This window comes from Grammomys surdaster, unplaced genomic scaffold, assembly GCF_004785775.1.
Source record: "Grammomys surdaster isolate TR1022 unplaced genomic scaffold, NIH_TR_1.0 357, whole genome shotgun sequence".
NCBI classification, from domain to species: Eukaryota; Metazoa; Chordata; class Mammalia; order Rodentia; family Muridae; genus Grammomys; species Grammomys surdaster.
Window position 1 is genome coordinate 970,710 of NW_021604776.1, and position 22,625 is coordinate 993,334.

Consider the following 22,625-nt stretch of genomic DNA (forward strand, 5'->3'; position numbering starts at 1 on the left):
GACTTAGTGAAACATGTAGTCATTGGCAAGCCTCAAGCCTCAGCTTAGACTCTAAGACACCCAGATCACCTTTTCTAGTGTTTCTAGTACAAGCTACACAGTTAAGTGATGCTAAGATCTGGAAGGTAGGCAAGTAATGGAACAATTAAGAAAGGCAGGAAAGAGAGATGACTCTGGGGCAACAATCTACCAAAGTGAAGAGTGGCCCTTTCAGAACATGAAAAGATAGTAATTCAAAAGGCAAGCACAATTTCCAATCACTTCATACTTGTAACCAAAGACCCATTCTTCTCAATGTACAATTCATAGAAATCAAGTAACTAGAATAGTGGGTGTCATCAGAACTATAGCCCACACCTCCCTGGAGAACCATAGTACACATTCAAAGTTGGGACACAAGAGTCACAAGAGACTGTTCAGCATAAAGGTGACAATTTTCAAGGGATAAGAAGCCTTGGACCAGTGCCCCAGACCTCACATGTACATGGGCCTTTGAAGACAACAGATTTGGTTCTAGGCTAGAGTAAAAAGTTTTCTTGTCTAATTTAGGATTTCAGAACACCAACCATCGCTTGCAAATGTGCTTCCCATTTTACATGTGTTCCAGTTATGTAAACTGTATCACAGTGCCACACAAAAGCTATACTCCCAAAAGGCTTTGCAAAAGGAAGGACATTGTATATTGGATATTGCTTTACAGAATCTCTTTTACTGAGACTTGTCAAACATTTACCTAAAAAAAACCTGTTACATAGCTAGGTGTGTATTTGAGAGACTGAGGTAGGAGGCTCATGAGTTCCCAGCCAGATTAGACCACACAGGAGTTCAAGGGCAGCTTGAGTTATATAGTAAGACTTCTGGCCAGGCGGTGGTGGCACACGACTTTAATCCCAGCACTTGGGAGGCAGAGGCAGGCCAGATTTCTGAGTTCGAGAGTTCTAGGCCAGCCTGGTCTACAGAGTGAGTTCCAGGACAGCCAGGACTACACAGAGAAACCCTGTCTCGAAAAACCAAAAACCAAAAAAACAAAACAAAAAGACTTCTGCAAGTGTGTGTGCAAGCAGGTGCATATGCAGGCACAGCTACATGCCCACACCTGTACACACACACACACATCTACACATATGCATGTACATGCACACAGAGATAGATATCAGGTACAATATAAAATATATGATTATTACTGGAGTGCAAAAAATGACACATAATACTTGTACTTATCCACTATGCATCGCTGACTGACAACAACTGGACTGATCAGACTGAGAACCACAAGTTGAGAATTAAAAAAAGACATCATAAAAAATTCTATTTCTCATCTCTGAACAGATTTAACTTAGGATCATAAAAGTTTAATCTGATTACAAGGTAGAAAAAAATGAATAAACAAAACAGTTGACCATAGGTCTGAAATACACAAGTTTAGAGTCTTGAATTAGGTCATTGATTATGTAGAATCCCAAATCACACAGTTGATATGAATGTCTTGCCAGTAAAAATCCATGAGGTGAAGGATAACGAGGCTCAGAATGTGGCTCAACACCAAGAAGTATCCTTCTCTCATTTTGTTAACTATAGTGTGTTCACGTGAAGAAGTGACAGGTGTCACCACAAAGACTGGAGCAGATGTATGTGTATCAAGAAGGAATCATTCCGCCGGGCAGTGGTGGCGCACGCCTTTAATCCCAGCACTTGGGAGGCAGAGGCAGGTGGATTTCTGAGTTCGAGGCCAGCCTGGTCTACAGAGTGAGTTCCAGGACAGCCAGGGCTATACAGAGAAACCCTGTCTCGAAAAACCTAAAAAAAAGAAGAAGAAGAAGAAGAAGGAGGAGGAGGAGGAGGAGGAGGAGGAGGAGGAGGAGGAGGAGGAATCATTCCTAAGGTAATTAGTTGAATGCAAGATGGAAATCCCTAAACAGTATACATGCATGTTAATACAGTGTAATATCATTTATGATTTAAAAAGGGGAGAAGTGTGAGGTAGAAATAGATAAGAATTATGCTGACATGATAGCTGGTATTCACATATGGCTATTTAAACTAACATAACACTTAAAATGAAACAAAATTTAAAACAGAATCTCAGTCATGCTAACCACACTGAAAGTATTTAATAAGCACATATGGCCAGCAGGTCTATTGGACAGTGCAGACAGAGAACATTCCTGTTATCACAGAAAGGGCTACTTAGCCTAGAAGAGTAAACAGCAGGCACTTAATTACCTCCTTGGAAAGAAGATATATGAGTTATTTTGCTTTGTTCTTATAATGATAACATATTCATGCCATTTACATAATGTAAAAATAAATTTAAAGAAATATTTTCCTCTTCTGTGATTTCAGAATTGTAGAAAATTTAATGAAGGCTCAGGTGTCCTTAATACAGAGAGTAGGTCTTATGGAAAATAAAAGCATTCAGCTATTATCTATAAACTAGCTGATATAATTCCTATGCACAGGGAAGTTTTAGAACTCATTTGTGCTTTTGAAGGATTTAAATCACTGTCATAATATCTACCCATTATCCCTTTGTTCAACATTTTATACCATGTGAGTAGTACTTTGTGTGTGTTAGGTACTGTTGTAGATTCTGAGGTCACATCAGAGGCAATAACAGACAAAAAATCCAACCAACCAACCAAACAACAACAACAATTCTGTCTTCCTAACACTGAACACTAATGACAAACAACAAGAAGAATGTGAAATATATGCAGTGTGTTAAGTGGTGATTGCATGCTATGAGAAACCTAAGGCAAGGATAGGTACCAAATAAGGGGAGGAAAGGTAACAGGGAGCCCACAAACAAATGAGGGAGAAAGACAAGGGCAGGCCTAGAGTCTCAGCTACTCAGAATGCTGAAGTCCAAGACCTTCCCCGGGCTACAGAGTGAATTCAAGGCTAGCCTGGGCCATTTAATGGGACCTCGTCTCCAAATAAAAGTAAGAAGAGGTTGGACATACCTCAGTGGTGGTGTTTGCTTCACATGGCTGAGAGCTAAGATTCAATTCCCAGTAGAAAGGGAGGAGAAAGAAGAGAGAAGCAAGCAACAGTGATCTGATCTTTCATGTAAGTGGTGTGTGTGTGTGTGTGTGTGTGTGTGTGTGTGTGTGTGTGTTTATGTACATGAGTAAGGACTGGATGCATATTACCTGTGTATGTGATTCTGGAGGCCAGGACCATGCCGGGTGTGTCCTTCTTTAGCACTCTCTGTCTTTTTTCTTTAAGACAGGGTCTGTCACTGAAACTGAAGCTAGGCTGACAGTTAGTTAGCCCTAGTTAGGAATCATCCCACCTCTCTCCCCTGCGGCACTGGTTTATATGCATGTATGTGGTTACATCTTTTTTTTTTTTAAACATGGATGCTGAAATCAAAACTCAAGTTCTCATGCTTGTATTGCAAGCACTCTTCCCTAGTGAGTCAACTGTCTAGTCTCTCGTTTTTGTTCTCTTTTTGAGACGAGGTCTTATGTAGCCCAGGCTGCCCTTGAACTCACTATTTATCTGGTGGTGGTCTGAGCTCTTGATTCCTGTTTCTTAGCCTTTCCTATGCTGGATTACAGGCGTGTACCACCACATCTGGCTTTGATTGTTGAGAACAAACTGGTAAGAGATCTAAGGTAGAAACAAAACCACTGCACTAGAGGTAATGAGACATCAGATTTTACATAGATTTTTGAATAAGTAAAATTTAGAATAAATTGGATACAGAGTATGAAAAAGATAAGGAGTTAGGATAATTCCAAAGTAACTGGGAAGAAAAATGGGAGCACCTGAGTTACAGTTCTTTGGATGGTAAAGGTTCTAAAAGCAAATGTGTGTGGTAGGAAGGATGGAAAGATTTGGGTTCTGTTCTCACTCCGTCACTCAGATATTACTGTTAGATCTCCATGTAGGGATGTTAGGCCTGTATGTACAAGGCTGAAATTTGGGCGAGAGCACTAAAAGCTGGCAATAGGGCTCTAGAAGACAACTCAATATAAGTGATACTTAAAGCAATTGGAATAAATTCATATTATAACATCTAAAAGCATGAAGGCAAGGGGAAGAAGGGTCCAAGTTGGCAAATATAGGAGACACTAAATTCGTAGACAGTCTTTCTCCATCATTATGAAAACTCCAGAAAGCAAGGACTTGGTCTGCCATCTTTGTTGCTATAGCTCCACTCCCCAGTCCAGTCCTAGACACAGAGTAGGTCCTTAACAAATATTATTAGTTGGGTAGTAACTGGAGAAAGTGATTGCTGATAACGACAGAAATATGCATTAAACTCAGGAAGAAAGTACACATATTAATGGTATGTTCTAAATGTCTCTTATCATCATAGTATATGTTTTAGGAATCTAGGGAAAGTTAAGAGAAAACAAACCTCAAATAATTTACTTCTCTTTTCCAGAGTCAACTGTTGGTAATATGCCATGTATACATACTAAAAGCTTTACAACTTTACTGTATACGCACTTTCTTTATCCAACACATCATGACAGTCTTAGCTTATCATTGAATTAGCTTTCAACCTCACTAATTTGGAAGACAATAAAATAGTACACTGAATAGGAAAATCATATGTAGAGTCTGAGAGATCGCTCTATGTTTAAAATTGCATACTGCTCTTGTAGAGAACCCAAGTTCAGATCCTAGCACCTACATCAGGCAGTTTGCAACAGCTTCAGGGAACGGATACCCTCTTTGGGTTCTGTAGGCACCTGTGCACACACATGCACATACCCACACACAGACATGCACATAGACACATAATTAAAAAATAAAACATATCCTGAAAAAAGAAAAGTCTTAAATAGTTCCCTAATATTAAGGGTTAATTTAAAATATATTTTCTTAATAAAAGTAACATTCTAAACATAGTTCTGAAACTGTGATTGTTTTCTTTGAATAGATGACTAGGAGCTAAATTACTTAGATCAGGGGTGTAAACATTTTAAAGATAAACATTTGAAGAATGTTTTAACATCTATTGGTAAATTACCTTCTACAAAGGCTGTATCATTCACACTCACATTACAATGTATGAAAAGCGCCTATCTTGTTGCCATCTTGCTGGCATGAAGTATTATCTTTGTCAATTTTATAGACCAAAAAATGGCATCATGCTGTTTCAATTTGCATTATTTTGATTATAGGAAAGATTGAACATTTTTCAAATGTTTATTGGCCATTTGTATTTTCTTCTGAGAATAACGTGTCCTTTGCCCACTTTTCTATTGTTGGGAATAAATAGGTTGAAGCTGTTTAAAAGCAAAACAATATAGCACAGTTAAAAAGTTACCTGAAATATTTTTTTAAATGCATTTGCAACTTTATTTAGATTTGCCTTGCAGGAACTCCATTAAGGAAAAAAAAACCCACACAACTATTTCAATGCAGTTATCTGGGCGTGAGAGGGCTGTTATAGTTATGAACTGGCAGTGACTGTACGTTCCTGCACAAAAGCTACACAAAATCAAGCCAGATAAAGTCCAAATGCAAACTAGATCAGGGAGGGAGTCACAAAGTACCACCACCACGACTTGAGAAGCTATTGGAAGAGTTAATGGCAGCTGGCAGAGGAGTCAGCTTTCTTCAGGGATTCAGCACCTGAGAGGCTACCCATGCTCCAATAAATGGTCCTCCACTCCTGTCCATACAGGCAGCACTAAGTGCATTCAGTGGGCATAAAAATAAAACAGCACATGATGTAGAGAGGGAAGCCTGCTGAAGGAGAAAGGAGAGGCATTAGAGAAGAGGGAATGGGTAATAGAGGTAGGTTTGATAGTTCACTTTTCAAAACCAAAAATTAGGCCAGTCACGTGTGATAGTGTATGACTTTAATCCCAGCACTCAGGAGGCAGAGGCAGCTGAATAACTATGAGTTTAAGCCATCCTGGGCTACAATAAAAAAGAGTTTATAGGACAGCTAAGGATAGAGCATAAGATCTCATCTCAAAAACAAAGCAAAACACAAATTAAAAAAAAAAAAAAAACAACAGCCAGGAAGTGGTGGCACACACTTTTAATCCCAGCACTCAGGAGGCAGAGGCAGGTGAATGTCTGAGTTCTAAGCCAACCTGGCTACAGAGAGAGTTGCAAGACAGCCAGGGCTACACAGAGAAACTCTGTCTCAAAACAAACAAACAAACAAACAAACAACAACAAAAACCCCCAAAACATCATCAATTAAAAAAGAGTGCCTAAGCACCTGCATCTAAATCAGACTAGTAATTACTGGTTCTTTGGCCATCAGGGGAGAGAAACTGTATTATGCCTTGGTATGTGAGCTTTCTTAAAATGAGGACCATCCATAAGCTGCAAGCCCCTCCAATGTTGCTTTAGAACACACAACAGTGACTTTCAAATAGCATGAGGAATCTTAGAACTAAACCTGAAATCACATTTCACTGATTATAAAATATCTGTTTTCTCCCCTCCAATTGTAATGGGTTCAAGTTAGACCCTGTCTCCAAATCTTGTCTTATAACCAGTGTTGACTGTTGTTTCACACATGACTTCTCTAAAATGCAAGTACAGTTTACAGTTAATAGATCTTAGGTTCATGCCATTAATAGGCACTGGTACTAAGAATCTTTACCTGGAGGGAAGACATGCCTTACTCTAAATTATGTTCTTGTAGGCAGTTGAGCTTCAATATGAACATTAGTTGTCTTATCCCGCATCCTTCCCCCAAAAGCCTTAAAGTGGCTTAAAAACAGTAAAAATTGGCAGTTTAAAACTTGCTTTATTTGGAGGAAGAAGGAACTATAGGTGAGTTTCTTAATAGACCCCAGGTAAGGGCTGGGGGTGAAGCTCAGTGACAGGATTGCCTACGTGGCATGTGCAAGCCTGCGGGCTCTATCTCTAGATACCAGAAGATAAGATCAAGAGTGAAGTAAGCACACGGAATGCAGGAGCTCGTGCTGTACCATCAGCACTTTTGAGAGGCGGGCTACAAAACTGACTTTAACTCTGTGCAGTCCCAGCAACAAGGAGAATAAAGGTAGCCATTGTTCTTATATCTAAGAAAAGAAGAAGAAAACTATTGAGGAAAAGGTCAGCATTCCTGGTGGCAAGTTCTAGAAGAACTCCCCTGTACAGTGCTACCTAAAAACATTTGTTGCCTGATGTAGTCACAATTCCTACCAGTTTTCAACAACAGCTCCTGGATGAAGACAGTTTTGTTTTGAAGGTTTGCCTTCATAGCACTGTCCATGCAAGGCAGAGCCCAGAACAACAACAATAGCAGCAGCAGCAGCAGCAGCAGCAGCAACAATAACAACAACAACAGTGGAGAAGAGCTTTTCTATAAGGAACCAAACATAGAGTCTACAAACGCAGATCTCCACCATTACAGCAGCACTCAACAGCAAGATTTGGAATGTGTAGACCACTAGTTCCTTATATGCAAAGCAGAAGACAATGCAGTGGACAGTGAGGACAGTGAGTCCTGCACTTTTCACAGTTACTTTTCATGTCAATAATCAAGAAAGGCAGCATTGCTAAGATCTAATTCTAACGTGGATTTACACTGGCACTCCATCTCTGTCATGGTAAAGTATACAATGGCCTGGGGGAAGGGAGCGGTACAAATTGGGTGACCTGACTTATAGCTCATCTAGGCTTTGATCAATGTCTTTTGGAATGTATTATCTAATTTTAGCCAAACAGATACTCATAAGATCAGTTAGTGGGTTAAAACATTTCCTGCAACGAAGGGCTAGAGAGATGGTTCAGTGGTCAAGAGCCCATACTGCTCTTGCAGAGGACCTGAATTTGTTTCCCAGCAACCACATCTAGGGAGCTAACAATTGCTTATATCTCCAGCTCCAGGAGGAACCCATGCCTCTGCCCTCTGAAGGTATTGACACTCATGAGCACATACCCTGCATACACATAATTAAAAACAATGAGTCTTTCAAAAAAAACATTTCTTGCAATAAAATAGGGAAGCAGCACTGGTAAAGAACAAGAAAATGGCAGGGCTGGGATTGGTGATGCAGCTCAGTTGGCAGAGTACTTGTCTAGCATATGGGAAGCCATGAGCTTGATCCCCAGTACCACACAAAACCAGGCTCCACAGCACATGCCTCTAATCTCAGGACTGGGGAGGTACAGGCAGGAGGATCAGAAGTTCAAGGTCATCCTTGGCTGTATAGCAAGTTGGAGGTCAGCCTCATCTCCATTAACTCTGTCTTTAAAAAACTGAAAGGAAACAAAATGAAACAAACAAAAAAAGAACAGTGAACCACAGAAGAGGAAGAGAAGGAAGAGGAAAGGGAAGGACAGCAGAACTGATGCTGCTATTGCCTGTATGAATTCTGAATCAGCCACATGATCAGGTGCAACCAATGACAACTTAATCTGATCTCACAAGAAGACAGCTGAAATGAAAATTATTATACAGAAGACTATTAGAAATGCCAAGATGTTCCAGTTTGAGCATATATCATACCTCACGATATTAGCTAATGGAGGTACTATAAAGCTATTGTAATTATCATAGTATTCTAAAATGAAGCACTCAGAACCTTAAGACAAATGATTCTTTTAAGTTTCATGTTTTGAATCATAGGATACTCAACCCAGCACTTAAAAAAAAATAATGTCACATGTAGTGATAAATATTTAGAAGTATTTTTTCAGTTTCCTGTATTCTAAAAGAAAAAAAATCCTGTTCTTCCTGCCACAGTAAAACAAATAACTCTAACATGAAGGAGGAAAAAAACAATGTCAAAGTAAAACACATTCTTTTGTCAGAAAATATGTTTAGAAGACATATAGAAAACATTGCTGAGGGTTGGAAGAAACAAGCATCAGAACAAATTATGTAGTGTGGGAGGTTTGCTATGCAGTCAGATTGAATACAGCTATTTCTAACATGCCTCAGCTGGAAGTATGCACAAAATTGTATTTTAATAATAAAAGTGTTTTTCTGAAAAATGGACAAATATGCTCCAAAGAAGGTATACTCTGCAAAATATGACTTCTTTTTTTGTTTTGTTTTTTGTTTTTTGAGACAGGGTTTCTCTATGTAGCCCTGGCTGTCCTGGAACTCACTCTGTAGACCAGGCTGGCCTTGAACTCAGAAATCCACCTGCCTCTGCCTCTCAAGTGCTGGGATTAAAGGCGTACGCCACCACTGCCCGGAAATATATGACTTCTTAAAACCAAAACTAGTTTATTTTATCGGGAAAAGGGGGAATTGTCAATATGGTGATGGTATGATTCTTGGACTCCTGGTCTCCCAACTCTATGAGAAATATCATTCTGTCTTCTTTATGGGACCTTCCTCTATTAGCCCTCAAAATGTTGCTCCCAGGGTCTCATCCTGGTAGATTGTGGGTGAAGAAGAGCAATTTAACCAGAATTCATGCAAAGACAGGCTGATATGGGGAGGACTGGGTAGCCTTAATGACCACTCTTTTTGGTTCCCCTTTAAATCCTAGGCATACACAGCATCCAAAGCAAGTCACTGACCGTTGCTATCGTCCATCCCTTGCCCCTCCCACTATGCTGATTTCTAATATCATCAGTGAGCTATGCCTATCTCATTTTGTATTTTGTGGAAAGGAAACCATGCCATACATATTACCTCGTGTCTGGCTTGTAAGATTTAGCTGCATTCTTGTAGTTGGTTGTCTAGTCTTCATTCTTGTTGCTATATAGATAGACTTATTTGCCCAGTCCTCTTCTACTGAGTATTTGGGTAAAACACACTAGGGGGCTGGGTAGCTCTGACCATATGTACAAGTTTCTTCAGAGAAGAATTAGTAAACCACATACCTAACATGAAAAGCCCTGAGCTCAGTCCCCAGCATTGCAAAAAAAAAAAAAAACTTACTTTGAATTTCTAATTTTACTACAAAAGGCTAGATATTAGATTTGTTTCCCAGTCCTAAAGTTTAAAAGTGTTACACTGGAGGTCTAAATCCAGCATTCTACAAAGTGCATCCCCACACATGTTGCTTCTAAATCCTCTGGGGCCTTGAACAGATAACTCATAGCTCACTGGTTTGAGATGCGTATATAGTTTAGAAGTCAGACGGATCTAATTTGAAATCTCTGCCTAATCAGTTAGTATCTAATTTGGGGAGATTTTTTTTCATGATATTCTTTTAGTGTGAAGAATTGTAATTCTTATGTCATGAGTCTGTGGTCTGTTTGTACATGTTTAACACATATAGAACATTCCACACAGTGCCCAATACAGTGCAACTATGAATGGTTGTACCATTTCTCTATCACCTACCGAGAAAAATGAGTAAGACCTCCAGCCTGGAACCAGTATAGAACAATTACCTTATAACTAAACAATTTGGAGCTACAATACAGTTTATTATTATGTGACTGAGCCTGCAGTCACTATTAGGCGTACTAGAGATGAAGCATAGAGACCTGTGTGTCCTAGGAATGGGCTTTCAACATCATTCATTTGGCAATAAGCTCTACACATCATTCATGATGTTTCTATTAACCTATTATTGCTGTTGTTATTTTTCTTAAATGCCCATTTAAATAACCCTCAGCGTCCTTTTACACTGATGTCAGGTTCAGCATGCATGAATTACAGAGAGGAAAACAAAAACCCCAAGTCAAAGACTTTGGCTGGAGGGAGGAGATTATATGAAAATGAATCCTGCTCAATAGGCTAGCCCTGTGTGGCCCTGCACATTATTACACAGGCTTACACTACCAGGGCTCACTGCTTTATTTTCTAATCACTGTGTTTTCAAGTCCGCCTTCAAGATCATTGAGTGCTAAACTGTCTTTCCCCAAGCAGGGTCAGCTTCTCCAGCCTCCCTTATAACCTAGTTCATGCTGGGATAAAGAGGAAGGTAGGAATGTTAAAACAATAATACTATGGTCTGAGGCCAGCAACGGGTAATCAGACCCTAGCAAGGTAGAGGCTGTTACCTGGGAGATTATTGGAAGAAAATAGGCCTGGCTTGCAATGACTGACTTCATTCCTACCTTCCTTCCGTTCTCCTTCTCATCCTGCCCCCTGTGATCAGATGGAATAATTCTTTTTCTATATTTATTTCCCTAAGAGTCACAGAGAAGCTTTGCTCAGGCACTAGCTAAAGATACAAGAGCTTCAAGACTATTGTTTTGCCCGTTGCTGGGTTTTAACCCCAAGCATTGAACTTAGATGGACAGCCTCTGTTAAGAAAACTTCTCTAATTCAATGTGATACTGCCATACCTCAAAGAAAGCCAATGTTTCAAACTTCAGTATTATGAAACAGGTAAATTAGAAGACTATTGTTCACATGAAGAGAGATTCAACATAGCTTTCTTTAAACAATGAATAGAATGTAACAAATACAATTTGGAATACATTCAATCTTTTGAGGAGGCATCTGAGACAAAAAGCAGAAATCAGAAGTGGTTTGTACAACATTAATGTAAAATTTCAAAGTACTTTGTGAACATTTCTTACACATATTTAGCCAGTATGTCTTATAAAAAAACACCCAAAACAAAACAGAAAAAAAAACATTCAATCCATCTTGTCTCCAAATGGATGTGATGTAACAGAAGCATAGAACAGAGTGGCAGAGCCCTGACTTTTGACTGGTCAGACAGACATACAGCAGTGGATCACACTCCATGGTAAAACCATCACCTGTTTCACTCCTTTCAGCTGGTACAGTTGGGATATAGAAGAAATGTGATTTGCTCAAATCCACACAATAATGTCACAACAAAACTGTGTGACACAGCAGGCTTCAGTGAATGGAAACTTTCAGTTTCACCAGCCCCTAGTCTTCTTTGCACTTCGGGTCAGGCTAGCTCCCTCTACCTAACCCTAGGTTCCTCTTGCTGGCAGCTGTAGTGCTCCAGAAGCCACAAAATGACCTGATTTGTTTGCTCTCATCATTCTATTTTATCAAGAACCAGCATACTCTCCCTACCATCTCCATCTCTATCTCTGTCTCTCTGTTTCTCTGTGTGTGTGTCTGTCTCTGTCTCTGTCTCTGTCTCTGTCTCTGTCTCTGTCTCTCTCTCTCTCTCTCTCTCTCTCTCTGTGTGTGTGTGTGTGTGTGTGTGCGCATGTATACATGTGTAGAGATCAAAGAACCTCTTTTCACTCCACAGAACTGGGATCATAAGCTTGTGATGCTGTGCCCAAGTTCTAGATCAAACACAGATCTTCATGCTTGTGTGGTATTTTATCAAACGAACTATCTCTCTAGCCATTTCTACCTCTTCCTACTCCTAGTCTAACAATCTCTGAAAAACATTCTGTGACGGATCAAACATCCCAGGATACCACAAAATGATGCTTCTGCATCTGCCAGAATCAAGCCACTACTGCTTTCCTCTCCCTTTACAGACAGCAGCAGAATGCTATCAGATAAGAGGGACCCTCAACTTGCACTATTCTTTCTCATAACTTTATTGAACTCAAACTCTCACAGCTTTACCAAAACATAACTACTGACTATCTCATAAATCCAATCTGAAATTCTTCCTTCTGTCTTTTCACCTCATTTGCTCTCTCTGCTGACTTTGGATGTTCTCTCTGGGAATTCACCCTGCCCTTGGTACCCTAATCTCTCAGTCATTTGAGAAATACATTTCTCTTCCCTTTCCATAATGCTTCCTCTGTTGGCTCTTTCTGTGTCTTCCTTGGGATTCTCTCCTGGAAAGATCTGAGGGTAAAAGTAGATTAATTTAGCCAAATTTCAGGCAAGAATTAGGAATATTCTAATAGATTTATCTTTAGCTCTTCTGTTCTCTTCCTCCAAGAACAAAATAATGTACATTGTTTGGTGTACATTGATTCTGTGCTGGCTGGTTTTATGTCAGCTTGACACAAACTAGTATCATCTGAGAAGAGGGAACCTTAACTGAGAAAATGTCTCTACAAGACTAGGCCCAAGTGGGCAAGTCTGTGGAATATTTTCTTGATTGATGATTGATGCAGAGGGGCCCAGTTCATTTTCTTAATTAGCAATCAATGGGGGAGGGCTCATCCCATTGTAGGTTGGGATATTCCTTGGCTGGTGGTCCTGGTGCTTTCTATAAGAAAGCAAGCTAAGCAAGTGGAGGGAAGCAAACCAATAAGCAGCACCCCTCCATGGCCTCTGCATCAGCTCCAGTCTCTTGGTCCCTATATTGGCTTCCCATAACAGACTCTAACTTGGGATATATAAGCTAAATAAGCCCTTTTCTCCCCAAGTTGTGTGTGGACATGGTATTTCATCACAGCAATAGTAACTGTGACTAAGATAAAGTCCTAGAGTTAGCTTTGTCACAGGATTGTTTGATGTGACTGGTGATTGATTTTGTTAAGATTTTATTTGTTTTATGTATGGTTTTTTTGTTGCTGTTTTAAAAACAAAGTCTTCTTATATAGCCCAGGCTAGGCTCACACTTGTTAACCTTCCCATCTATCGAAACTAGAGTTTCTACTGCTGGGATAAAACACCGTGAGCAAAAAGCAACTTAGGGAAGAGAGGGTTTACTTCAGTATATACTTCCACACCACACTCTTTTATCCCTGAGGGAAGTCAGAGCAGAAACTTAAACAGGGCAGGAACCTGGAGGCAAGAACAGATACAGAGGCCATGGAGGACTTCTGCTTACTGGCTTGCTTAACCTGCTTTTTTTTTTTTTCTGAGAACCCAGATACTGGCCTAGGGGTATCGCCATATGTAGTGATAGGCCAGGCCTTTCCATATCAGTCATCAACCAAGAAAATGTACTACAGTCTTGCCTATAGGTATATCTTTGTTTTTAGAGACAGGTCTCTCTATGTAAGCCTGGCTGTACCTGTAACTTCCTAATGTAGACCAGGCTGGCCTTGAGCTCACAGACATCCACTTTCCGCTCCCTCTCAAGTGCTGGAATTTAAAGATTCGTGCTACCAAGCCCAGAGCAATGCGTACTTTTGGAGGCATTTCTCAACTAAGAGTCCCTCTGCCCAAATAACTCTAGATTGTTTCAAGTTGGTATAAATCTAGACAAGACACCATTTTACCCTCCAAGTGCTGGTATTCCAGGAGTGAGTCATCCACCATTAGTACTATCCCGAGGCATCTTTCTTGGTAATTATTTCAATCCACTTCCTTCTAAGATGACTCACATTCACTGTCATCAATTTTGTTTTGTTTGTTTTGGTTTTTCGAGACAGGGTTTCTCTGTATAGCCCTGGCTGTCCTGGAACTCACTCTGTAGACCAGGCTGGCCTCGAACTCAGAAATTCACCTGCCTCTGCCTCCCAAGTGCTGGGATTAAAGGCATGAGCCACCACTGCCCGGCACTGTCATCAATTTGATAGCCACCTTTTCCATGCTGTTCCTACAATCTCTGCCTTTAGTTCCAAAGTCTCTTCTGAGTTCCACAAATAACACTGACTAGATAATACTAAATGGAAATCCCCATGGTGCCTTGCACACACTTTTCACTCCTGATGCTCGCTTGCAGTGACCACACTCATATGCTGGAGCCAGAAAAACTAGCCTTCCTTGACCCTGCCCCAGCTTCAGACTAGATTACCAAATCCTGATGCGCTTGCCTCTTAAATATCTCCCAAGTTCTCCTTCCCCCATTCATGCCATAAACTAAAACTCATTAACTCTCATCTAGATTACTGCAATATCCTACTAACTGAAACAGAACAGCTTAACAAAGAAAATACAAGAGTATAAAATAGGAGATGGTTGTGTACCCAACATGTATGTATGGGTGCACTGAACACTGAAGATTTCCTTCTTTTGGCAGTATTGGGGATTGAACCTAGGTCCTGTTGGATAATAGGTAAGTGTTTCACCACTGAGCTATAATCCCAACCCTATATGAACTGTATACAAAAAAAGTACTTATTGTAGATTCTCAAAGCTCAACATGAATTGGACTAGGTATAAAGGTGTCTGAGTTTACTCTAAAGCTGTATATGACCACTGAGCACTTGAAACTCTATTCTGAATTGAGATATATGATAGGTTATTTCTCTGATGCTGGTGAAATAAGCCAATTCAAGCCAGATTAGATTATATTAAAGGCAGGTTTATTGGGAAGCTGCTTTTGGGCTGGCAAGTTCAATGGCCCCAAGGACCAAGGCCAGGGAAGTCATGATGGGGAAAAGGGGGTAGAGGATGGAGAGAGAAAGAGAGAAAGGGCATGTGCAGAGAGAGAAGAGTGAGAGCAAGCCTCTGGGGGAAGCGTAGCCAAGCCCCTGGGCTGGAAAGTTCAGGGTTGGGGGCAGAGTATGCCAGGTAGTGAAGGATGCTGAGAGAACCTGGAAGCCAGGTCTACTTTGGTATGCAAAATATGCACCTCAGTCCCTTGTTACAGGGTTCAAATCCAAACAATATTTTTAAGTATTTTATATATATACTGGATTTTAGACTTGTATGAAAAAAAAAAAACAGTAGAAAATGGCCCAGTAGGTTAAGAGTATTTGTCACCCAAGCTTGATTGCTTGAGTTCAGATCCTCAGAAACCATATGAATGCTAGATGTAGTGGCCACATATCTGTAATCACATGTGCCATCTTATGTACCCTCACACATAAACATGTACACACATAAAAAATAATAATACTTTTATATGGATGGCATGTTGACAAAATATTCATGATACTTGACACTAAATAAGATACATCATGGGGCTGGAGAGATGGCTCAGCAGTTAAGAGCACTGACTGCTCTTCCAGGGGTCCTGAGTTCAATTCCCAGCAACCACATGGTGGCTCACAACCATCTGTAATGGGATCTGTTGCCTTCTTCTGGTGTTTCTGAAGGCAGCTACAGTACGTATATACATAAAATAAATAAATCTTTTTTTAAAATCATACATCTATACATTTTTTCACTTTTTAAACTGTGGCTGTTGTATAATTTTAATTTACACATATGGCTTGAATTCTATTTCCCTTGGATAGTACTGTTCTAAAGGCTGGAGTATGCCACTTACAATAGGTCTTTAAGCAACAGTGTCTGGGTTTGGTGTCCACAGATGGGATGGACCCCTAGGTGGGGCAGTCTCTGGAAAAGTTATATTGTTTGTTTAACATTTCTGGGTTAAAATTTTTGAGATGGGTGAGTGGCCCCATCCTTCTGGGGCTGTGCCTATATGGTCTCTACAGGCTCTCTCTCCCCTTTGTTGGGTATTTCAGCTAAAGTCATCACCATTGGCTCCTGGGAGCCTCTTGCTTCCCTGGCATCTGGGGCTTTCTAGTGGCTACCCCCAGTTATCCACCCCACCCCCCATTGCTACACACTCTGTTCAATTCCCTGACTCTCTGTACTTCTCCTCTGTCTCCTCCCACACCTGATCTTGTCCTCCTTTTATCCTCCCCTCCTCTCTCCCTCCCAGATCCCTCTCTCCCTCTACCCCCCACAATTATTTTGTTCCCCCTTCTAAGTAGGACTGAAGCATCCACACTTTGATCTTTCTTCTTCTTGAGCTTCATATGGTCTGTGGGTTGTATGGTGGGTATTTAGGTTTTGGGCTAATATCCACTTATCAATGAGTGTATACCATGTGTATTCTTTTGTGACTGGGTTACCTCACTCAGGATGATATTTTCTAGTTCCATTCAATAGGCCGGTAAATTCCAGCACCTGACCAATACAGATGCAGATGCTGACATGGGGACCCCAAGGGAAGAGTTAGGGGAAGGACTGAAGGAGCTGAAGGGGATTGCAACTCCATAGGAAGAATAACAATATCAACTAACCGGACCATCTTGGGACTAAACCACCAACAAAAGAATATACAAGGAGGGACCCATGGCTCTAGCCACAGATGTAGCAGAGGATTGCCTTATCTGGCATCAATGGGAGGAGAGGCCCTTGATCCTGTGGAGGCTTGATGCTCCAGCATAGGGGGATACTAGGGTGGTATGGTGGGAGTGGGTAAATGGGTAGGGAAGCAACCTCACAGAGGCAGGGGGATAGGGGATGGGATAGGGTGCTTGCAGAAGGCAAACTGGAAAAGGGGACAATATTTGAAATGTAAACAAATAAAATAACCAATTAAAAAAAACAATAGGTCTTTAAGAGACCCTAAAAATAGACTGGTGTATCTGTGTGTGTGTGTGTGTGTGTGTGTGTGTGTGTGTGTGTGTATCTGCATGTATGTGTGGAGGTATACATGTGTAGTTGTGGGGCCAGAGATTACATGGGTTGTCCTCAATTGATCTCCACATCATATTTAGTCTCTTATTGAACCTGAAAGTCACCAGTTCAGCTAGATTCGCTGACCAGCAAAATCCTCCTGTCTCCATCTTCCCAGTACTGAGATTATAGGTGTGTGGCACCATGCCTAGCTTTTACATGAGTGCTAGGAATCAAACTCAGGTCTTCATGTTAGCAAGACAAACTCTTTACCAAGTTATTGCCCTAGCTCCAGATTGATTCTTTTTTTGTTTTGTTTTGTTTTTTGTTTTGTTTTTCGAGACAGGGTTTCTCCGTGTAGTTCTGGCTGTCCTAGAACTCACTGTGTAGACCAGGCTGGCCTCGAACTCAGAAATCCGCCTGCCTCTGCCTCCCAAGTGCTGGGATTAAAGGCGTGCGCCACCACCGCCTGGCCAGATTGATTCTTTTCTTGTCCCAAAATACAGCTAAAGCTTTAAAAATGTAATCTTACCCTCAAATGGTGGGACTTGTCTTAACTTGGGGATAATGTTAACACAGCCCTCCCTGCTGAGAACTTCTTTCACTCAATGGATAAAATATGGCTTTTTAAGAAGACCCAATATATTAAGGTCACAGTTACAAGAAGGTTCTCTTAAGGGATTTCAGCATCCTGGCAAATATCCACACGCTAGACTACTATCTTCTATTAAGTAGAAATGATCTTTAAAGGTAGGGGCTGTGGAGTCACTTTTATTTCTCTCTACATCACCTGGTATATTGCTGTATATAGAAGTTGTCACCCTTGGTAAGGGACTGAGTTTTCTCTCAGTTACTTCCTAAAATCCTATATCATTGGATGCTTTAAATCCTCTGCATTGCCTAAATGACGACCTATGTACCTTTTTGATTTCTAAATGCCCAAACACCAAAATAAAGCAAAGTACTGACATTCTATTTGATATAAGTTTTTTTCCATAAGGAATTTAGCATTAGACAAATGGGTGCTTGGGAGAATAGTGAGATAAATAAATTCACTGATTCCATGGGTAATACACATGACTATTATCAATCTGTAAGAAATGGGTATTGCATTTGGACATGAACCAATAGGAAAATGTCTAACAATAACCTTGGGCAGAATTCCAGTCGGCCGTAGTAAATACCCAAGGAAGCTTATGTTCATTTATTTGTACCAATATGCACATTAAAAGCATCTTGGTTTTAAAATGTATGCTGCTCTAAGTGGCTAAATAGATGGTGATACTAGTAAAGGAAATACAGCGATAGCTAGAAACCCAGTAATCTTTTTGAGTACCAGTGGGTGAGTATCTACATCCCAAATGACATATTGCACCTTCTCTGCAAGACAGCAGTCTCTTGGCGATGTTCCACTTTGAAGTAAAACCCCAAATGAACTCCTGCTAATATGGCACATTGAATGAGCCCTTTTTTATTTCCAAGGCCTCCTATGTTGATTGGTGCCACATCCATCTTAATGTAAATGGACTTTTGTAGGCTAGAATTATAGCTTCCTTCTGACAACAAGATATACTCCAAGAAGAACTTGACCAAGGTCATTAACTAAATCCTTAGGCAGACAGCTTTTAGGACAGCTAGTCCTTGTTAGGGAGGGTTTGTAGAGACCCCACTGGTCCCAGAGGATTGGTCCAGGCATAGTCAGAGGGCTAGGCCAATTTGAGGATAGTCCATGCCTGCAAGGAGTGCTCCTCCCCCAAAAGATAGGTTTCCAAGGAGAGTGGTTACATCATCTCACCCACGACCCCTCAGCTTCTCTTCTTCAAACCCAAGCTCCTTGCATCATATTTAAGCAGGAAACATTAAGTAACAGAAAACCAGTAGAGTAAATATCATAATAATGAAAAGTTCTCAGAAAACGTCTCCAACTGGATACCATGGTAATATGGGCAATAAAGTTACACTCCTAAAACATAGACTATCATAAAAGTAAAATGATTTTCAGTGATTATTTTTATAATTTCTTCAGCAGTACTAATTTATTCTATTTAGTCTTTTCCTTTTTTATTTTTCTGGAATGTAGAATAAAGCAACTGGGAAGACTACATGTTTTCCCTTTAGAAAATTTTCACCTTGAAGTATATAATTCAATAGCATCAATAGCATTATCGATTCACACCTAAAAGATGGATTGCTTTAAAGCCTTGTTTATTTAGGAAATCCCAGTCTTCCTTTCAATGACTGGGAGAAAAGATCTGACATCAGAGGTGGATTCTGAGTATTTGAGTTTCATTCCTAAACTGGCTCCTCTCAAATCCTTCACACGCTCTCCAAAGTTACTTGTGCAACCCAATATCCATACCTTGTTGACTGTTGATGGCTGTCATTATGAGTGACCCACATACGATTAGCTTGGGTGAATAGGGAAACATAGACTTCATGAGATTTGAATAATGGAATTCTTAGCAATGGTTCATGATCAACAGAAAGAACCAAAAAAACCAGGAAATGGTGATTTCCCATTTTCCTGTCCTAGTCCTTCTCTCCATCAAAAAAACTTTATTAAGTAGTTAGCAAGTGCCTTAGTTACTGAAGCAAAACCTCAGGCAAAGGAAAGTTAGCTATGATAAATAAGTCAAAATGTAACCAACTCTACAGTGAAAGTTTGCTCCTAACAACAAAAAAAATGCTTCACAAAATCTAGTTTAAGCAGATATTTAAATAGACAATTTCAGCAGCCCGCAGGAACCTTTTATCAAAGTAGATCACAACAGTTATTTCAACAGTTCAGTTTTGGAACACATCTCTCATACTTCTGCTGTGCTTGTATCACCCCTGGCCCCCCTCCCAAAAGATAGGAAGAGACTGCATCTCACTTGAAGAATATATTCTACAGGCACGAGCTCATATTTTTCAGGTATACTGCTCTGGGCTTAGTGCCTACCTGTGGCCCTTCAAAGGGATCTTTAGAGAGTTACTTTGTTTCTGAAAGAATTCTGTCAATCTCTTATTTCTGCACATGTGTGGAAGGGGAAAGTGAAGCACTGTTGGGTTTGGTTTTTGCCGGTTACCACCTGAGAGAAGTTGTCAACAGCGAAAGTGAAAGAGCAAACCTAACTTATTCCCTTCCAGGATTACCTCTGCATACCCCTCTCAGGCCAACTAACTAAGGAGCAGAACAGCTAAAAGGTCAGAGGGAAGGAAAATACATAAAGAAAACTGGTGCTGGATATTACCTTTCTCTCTGTTGTCCTAACTCTTTGTCCAAAGGTATATGGTTTCAAGTTTGTATATTGCACTTATTTTAAAAAGCATATTCTGGGAGATTTTGTAATTCACCTTTATAGGTCAGTTTTTCCCACTGTTAAACCATGAGTTGTTTAGTGGCCCAGAGGAATTTTTTTTTTTTTTTACAAATCAGAGGAATTTTTTAATAACAAACTTATCAGGACAATTTATATGACAGAAATGCACAGAGACCACATGACTTATGTCAGTCAGTCACTGACTAATGGACTGAGAAGTAGTTAATATTCAAATACCCTAAAAACATGTCTCAAAACTTAGAAACTGCTCTAATATAACTCCCCCTGGTTATCTGATTTTGGAAAGTTGATATGAGCCTGCCTTCAAACCCTTATTAAGAAATAACAGTTCAATTGTGGATTAGCATTGAAATCTATAAATCCAGATTACGTGGGGGCTCACATAAAATTCTACAAAAAAAAAAATCTCTTTTAAAAAAATGTCTCCTTAGTGCCAAACTGCACAGCCAATCAAAACACTTTATGTTTTAACTTGGAAGAAATCCTTGAAGAAAGGATAATTCTAGTGTGTGTCTTGGATTTGGGGGTGCAAAGACCCAAGTTGTATAGGATTTCAAGCTTCAGGAAACCCACAACCCATTTGACATGTCTTTTTTTTTTTTTTAATTCCTTGAGGCCACGTTGCTGAAGTGGTTGAGAAGAAACTTCCCCATTTACCTAAAGGTTAGAACAAGTGTGAGAGAGCTGCTCAGTAGATCCAGTTACTGAGAGAAAGCTCTAGCCTCCTGTTTCCGCACTTTCATTCTTAAAGGCATGCATCCCCATTCTAAATAAATGTAGCATCTCCAGGTTGCCATTGCCTGACTAGAAATCTTCAGTAATCGTCCTGAAAGATTCAGGCTTCATTTTAAATGCACGTTATTTCTATATGCATCCTCAAGGTATTATTTGTTTATTTTGAAAATATCAAAGGAATGAGGGTGTTTTGCTTTTCATATAGTTTTCCTTTGCCATTAGGTATGAAAGAAAGAGAGAGAGAGAGAGAGAGAGAGAGAGAGAGAGAGAGAACGAAAGAGATCGTTCCTGAGCTAGAATTTAGAACTTCACCAGGGAAGCAGTCCAAGGTTTGTGAAGAAGAAAACCATTTTAAAACTGTGACAATGCACCTAAAAGGTGGGGAAAAGGTCATTCTCTCTCCTCCCAAAGCACAAAAGACACAACATATCCCCAGCAGCCCCATTTCCTACCCAGCCAATATAATAATGCTTTGTAAGCTGAGAACTGTGTCCGGTATAGGAGCTAAGTATAAACAGCTGAGAAGGATTAGGCTGCAGCTCCATTCTCATTTACATGAAAATCCTGTAAGCATCGTTTTTTCCTCGCTGGCTGCGTGCACAGAAGGAACTCTTTTGTGCCATAGCCACGCATACATTTCCATCCTTTGTCTTTACTTACCAGTCGAGGCTGTGGGCATGTGTGCTCTATTTCCTCCATGGTTTCTGAGGGAGGCTCATTGGAAAGGGATTTTGGGATACCTGTTTCTGACTCAGCATCAGTGGTAAGTACTGGCATGGCCAGTGAATGCTCCCTCCAGCTCTACACCCTCTGGGAGTCTCCTCCCAGGCAAAGAATGTTTTCTTTGTCACGTATTTTTCTCTTCCCTACCCATCCCCCTTCTTCTTCCCTTCTTTTTGTCTTCCCTGGGGGGAAGTAAAGAGGTTACCCCCCACCCCCAACGCACACACCACCCCTTTCTTTCTCGGAGAAGCCCAGAGGCAGGGCCTCAGTTTATCACTATAACAACCAGACAGCACGGGAGCGTCTGGTGCGGATACAGTATCCTCATTTGCATGGAGCGCTCTGGTTGGTTACTGTCATCATAGTACCACTCCACCTGGGAGCGGCCGGGGCCCATTGGCTGGCCTGCCTTACCCACGGGGCCTGAACTTGCTGCTTTTGTTTTTTGTATTTAATTCACTTGTGAAGGTCTCTGTCCGTGCCTGGTAAAGACTCCCTGCACTTCTTAGATAAGATAAAGCTGTTTCCTGAGGTGCCCCAGACGCATCGCAAAAGAGCATAGCTATAAAGGACCATTCCGTGGCATGAGTGTATGATGCAGTTGTAGTCAGATATTTGCTAAATAGGAATCACTCTGAAGGCAGAGCCACTTTAAAGCCCCAAACCACTGGGTCAATTGCCAGCTGGCGTCTGAGGGCTTGTCAGGGCACTCACTGTGAGCACCTGAGTGTTCACCTTCTGGACTTCATAAGATAGAAACACTGGCAGATGCCTAAGGCCTGTTG

General features: G+C 40.6%; 1 protein-coding gene across 1 annotated transcript in view; it reads right to left on the bottom strand.

Annotated features, from left to right (window-relative positions):
• The window catches only part of Pcyt1b (phosphate cytidylyltransferase 1, choline, beta), a 70,025-nt gene extending 48,125 nt beyond the window's left edge, over positions 1 to 21,900 (bottom strand). Inside the window, exon 1 of the mRNA XM_028779609.1 lies at positions 21,778 to 21,900. Within this exon, the coding sequence (XP_028635442.1) occupies positions 21,778 to 21,894 (117 nt within the window). The 5' untranslated portion in view covers positions 21,895 to 21,900. The remainder of the gene's footprint in view (positions 1 to 21,777) is intronic.
• Between the last annotated feature and the right edge of the window lie 725 nt (positions 21,901 to 22,625).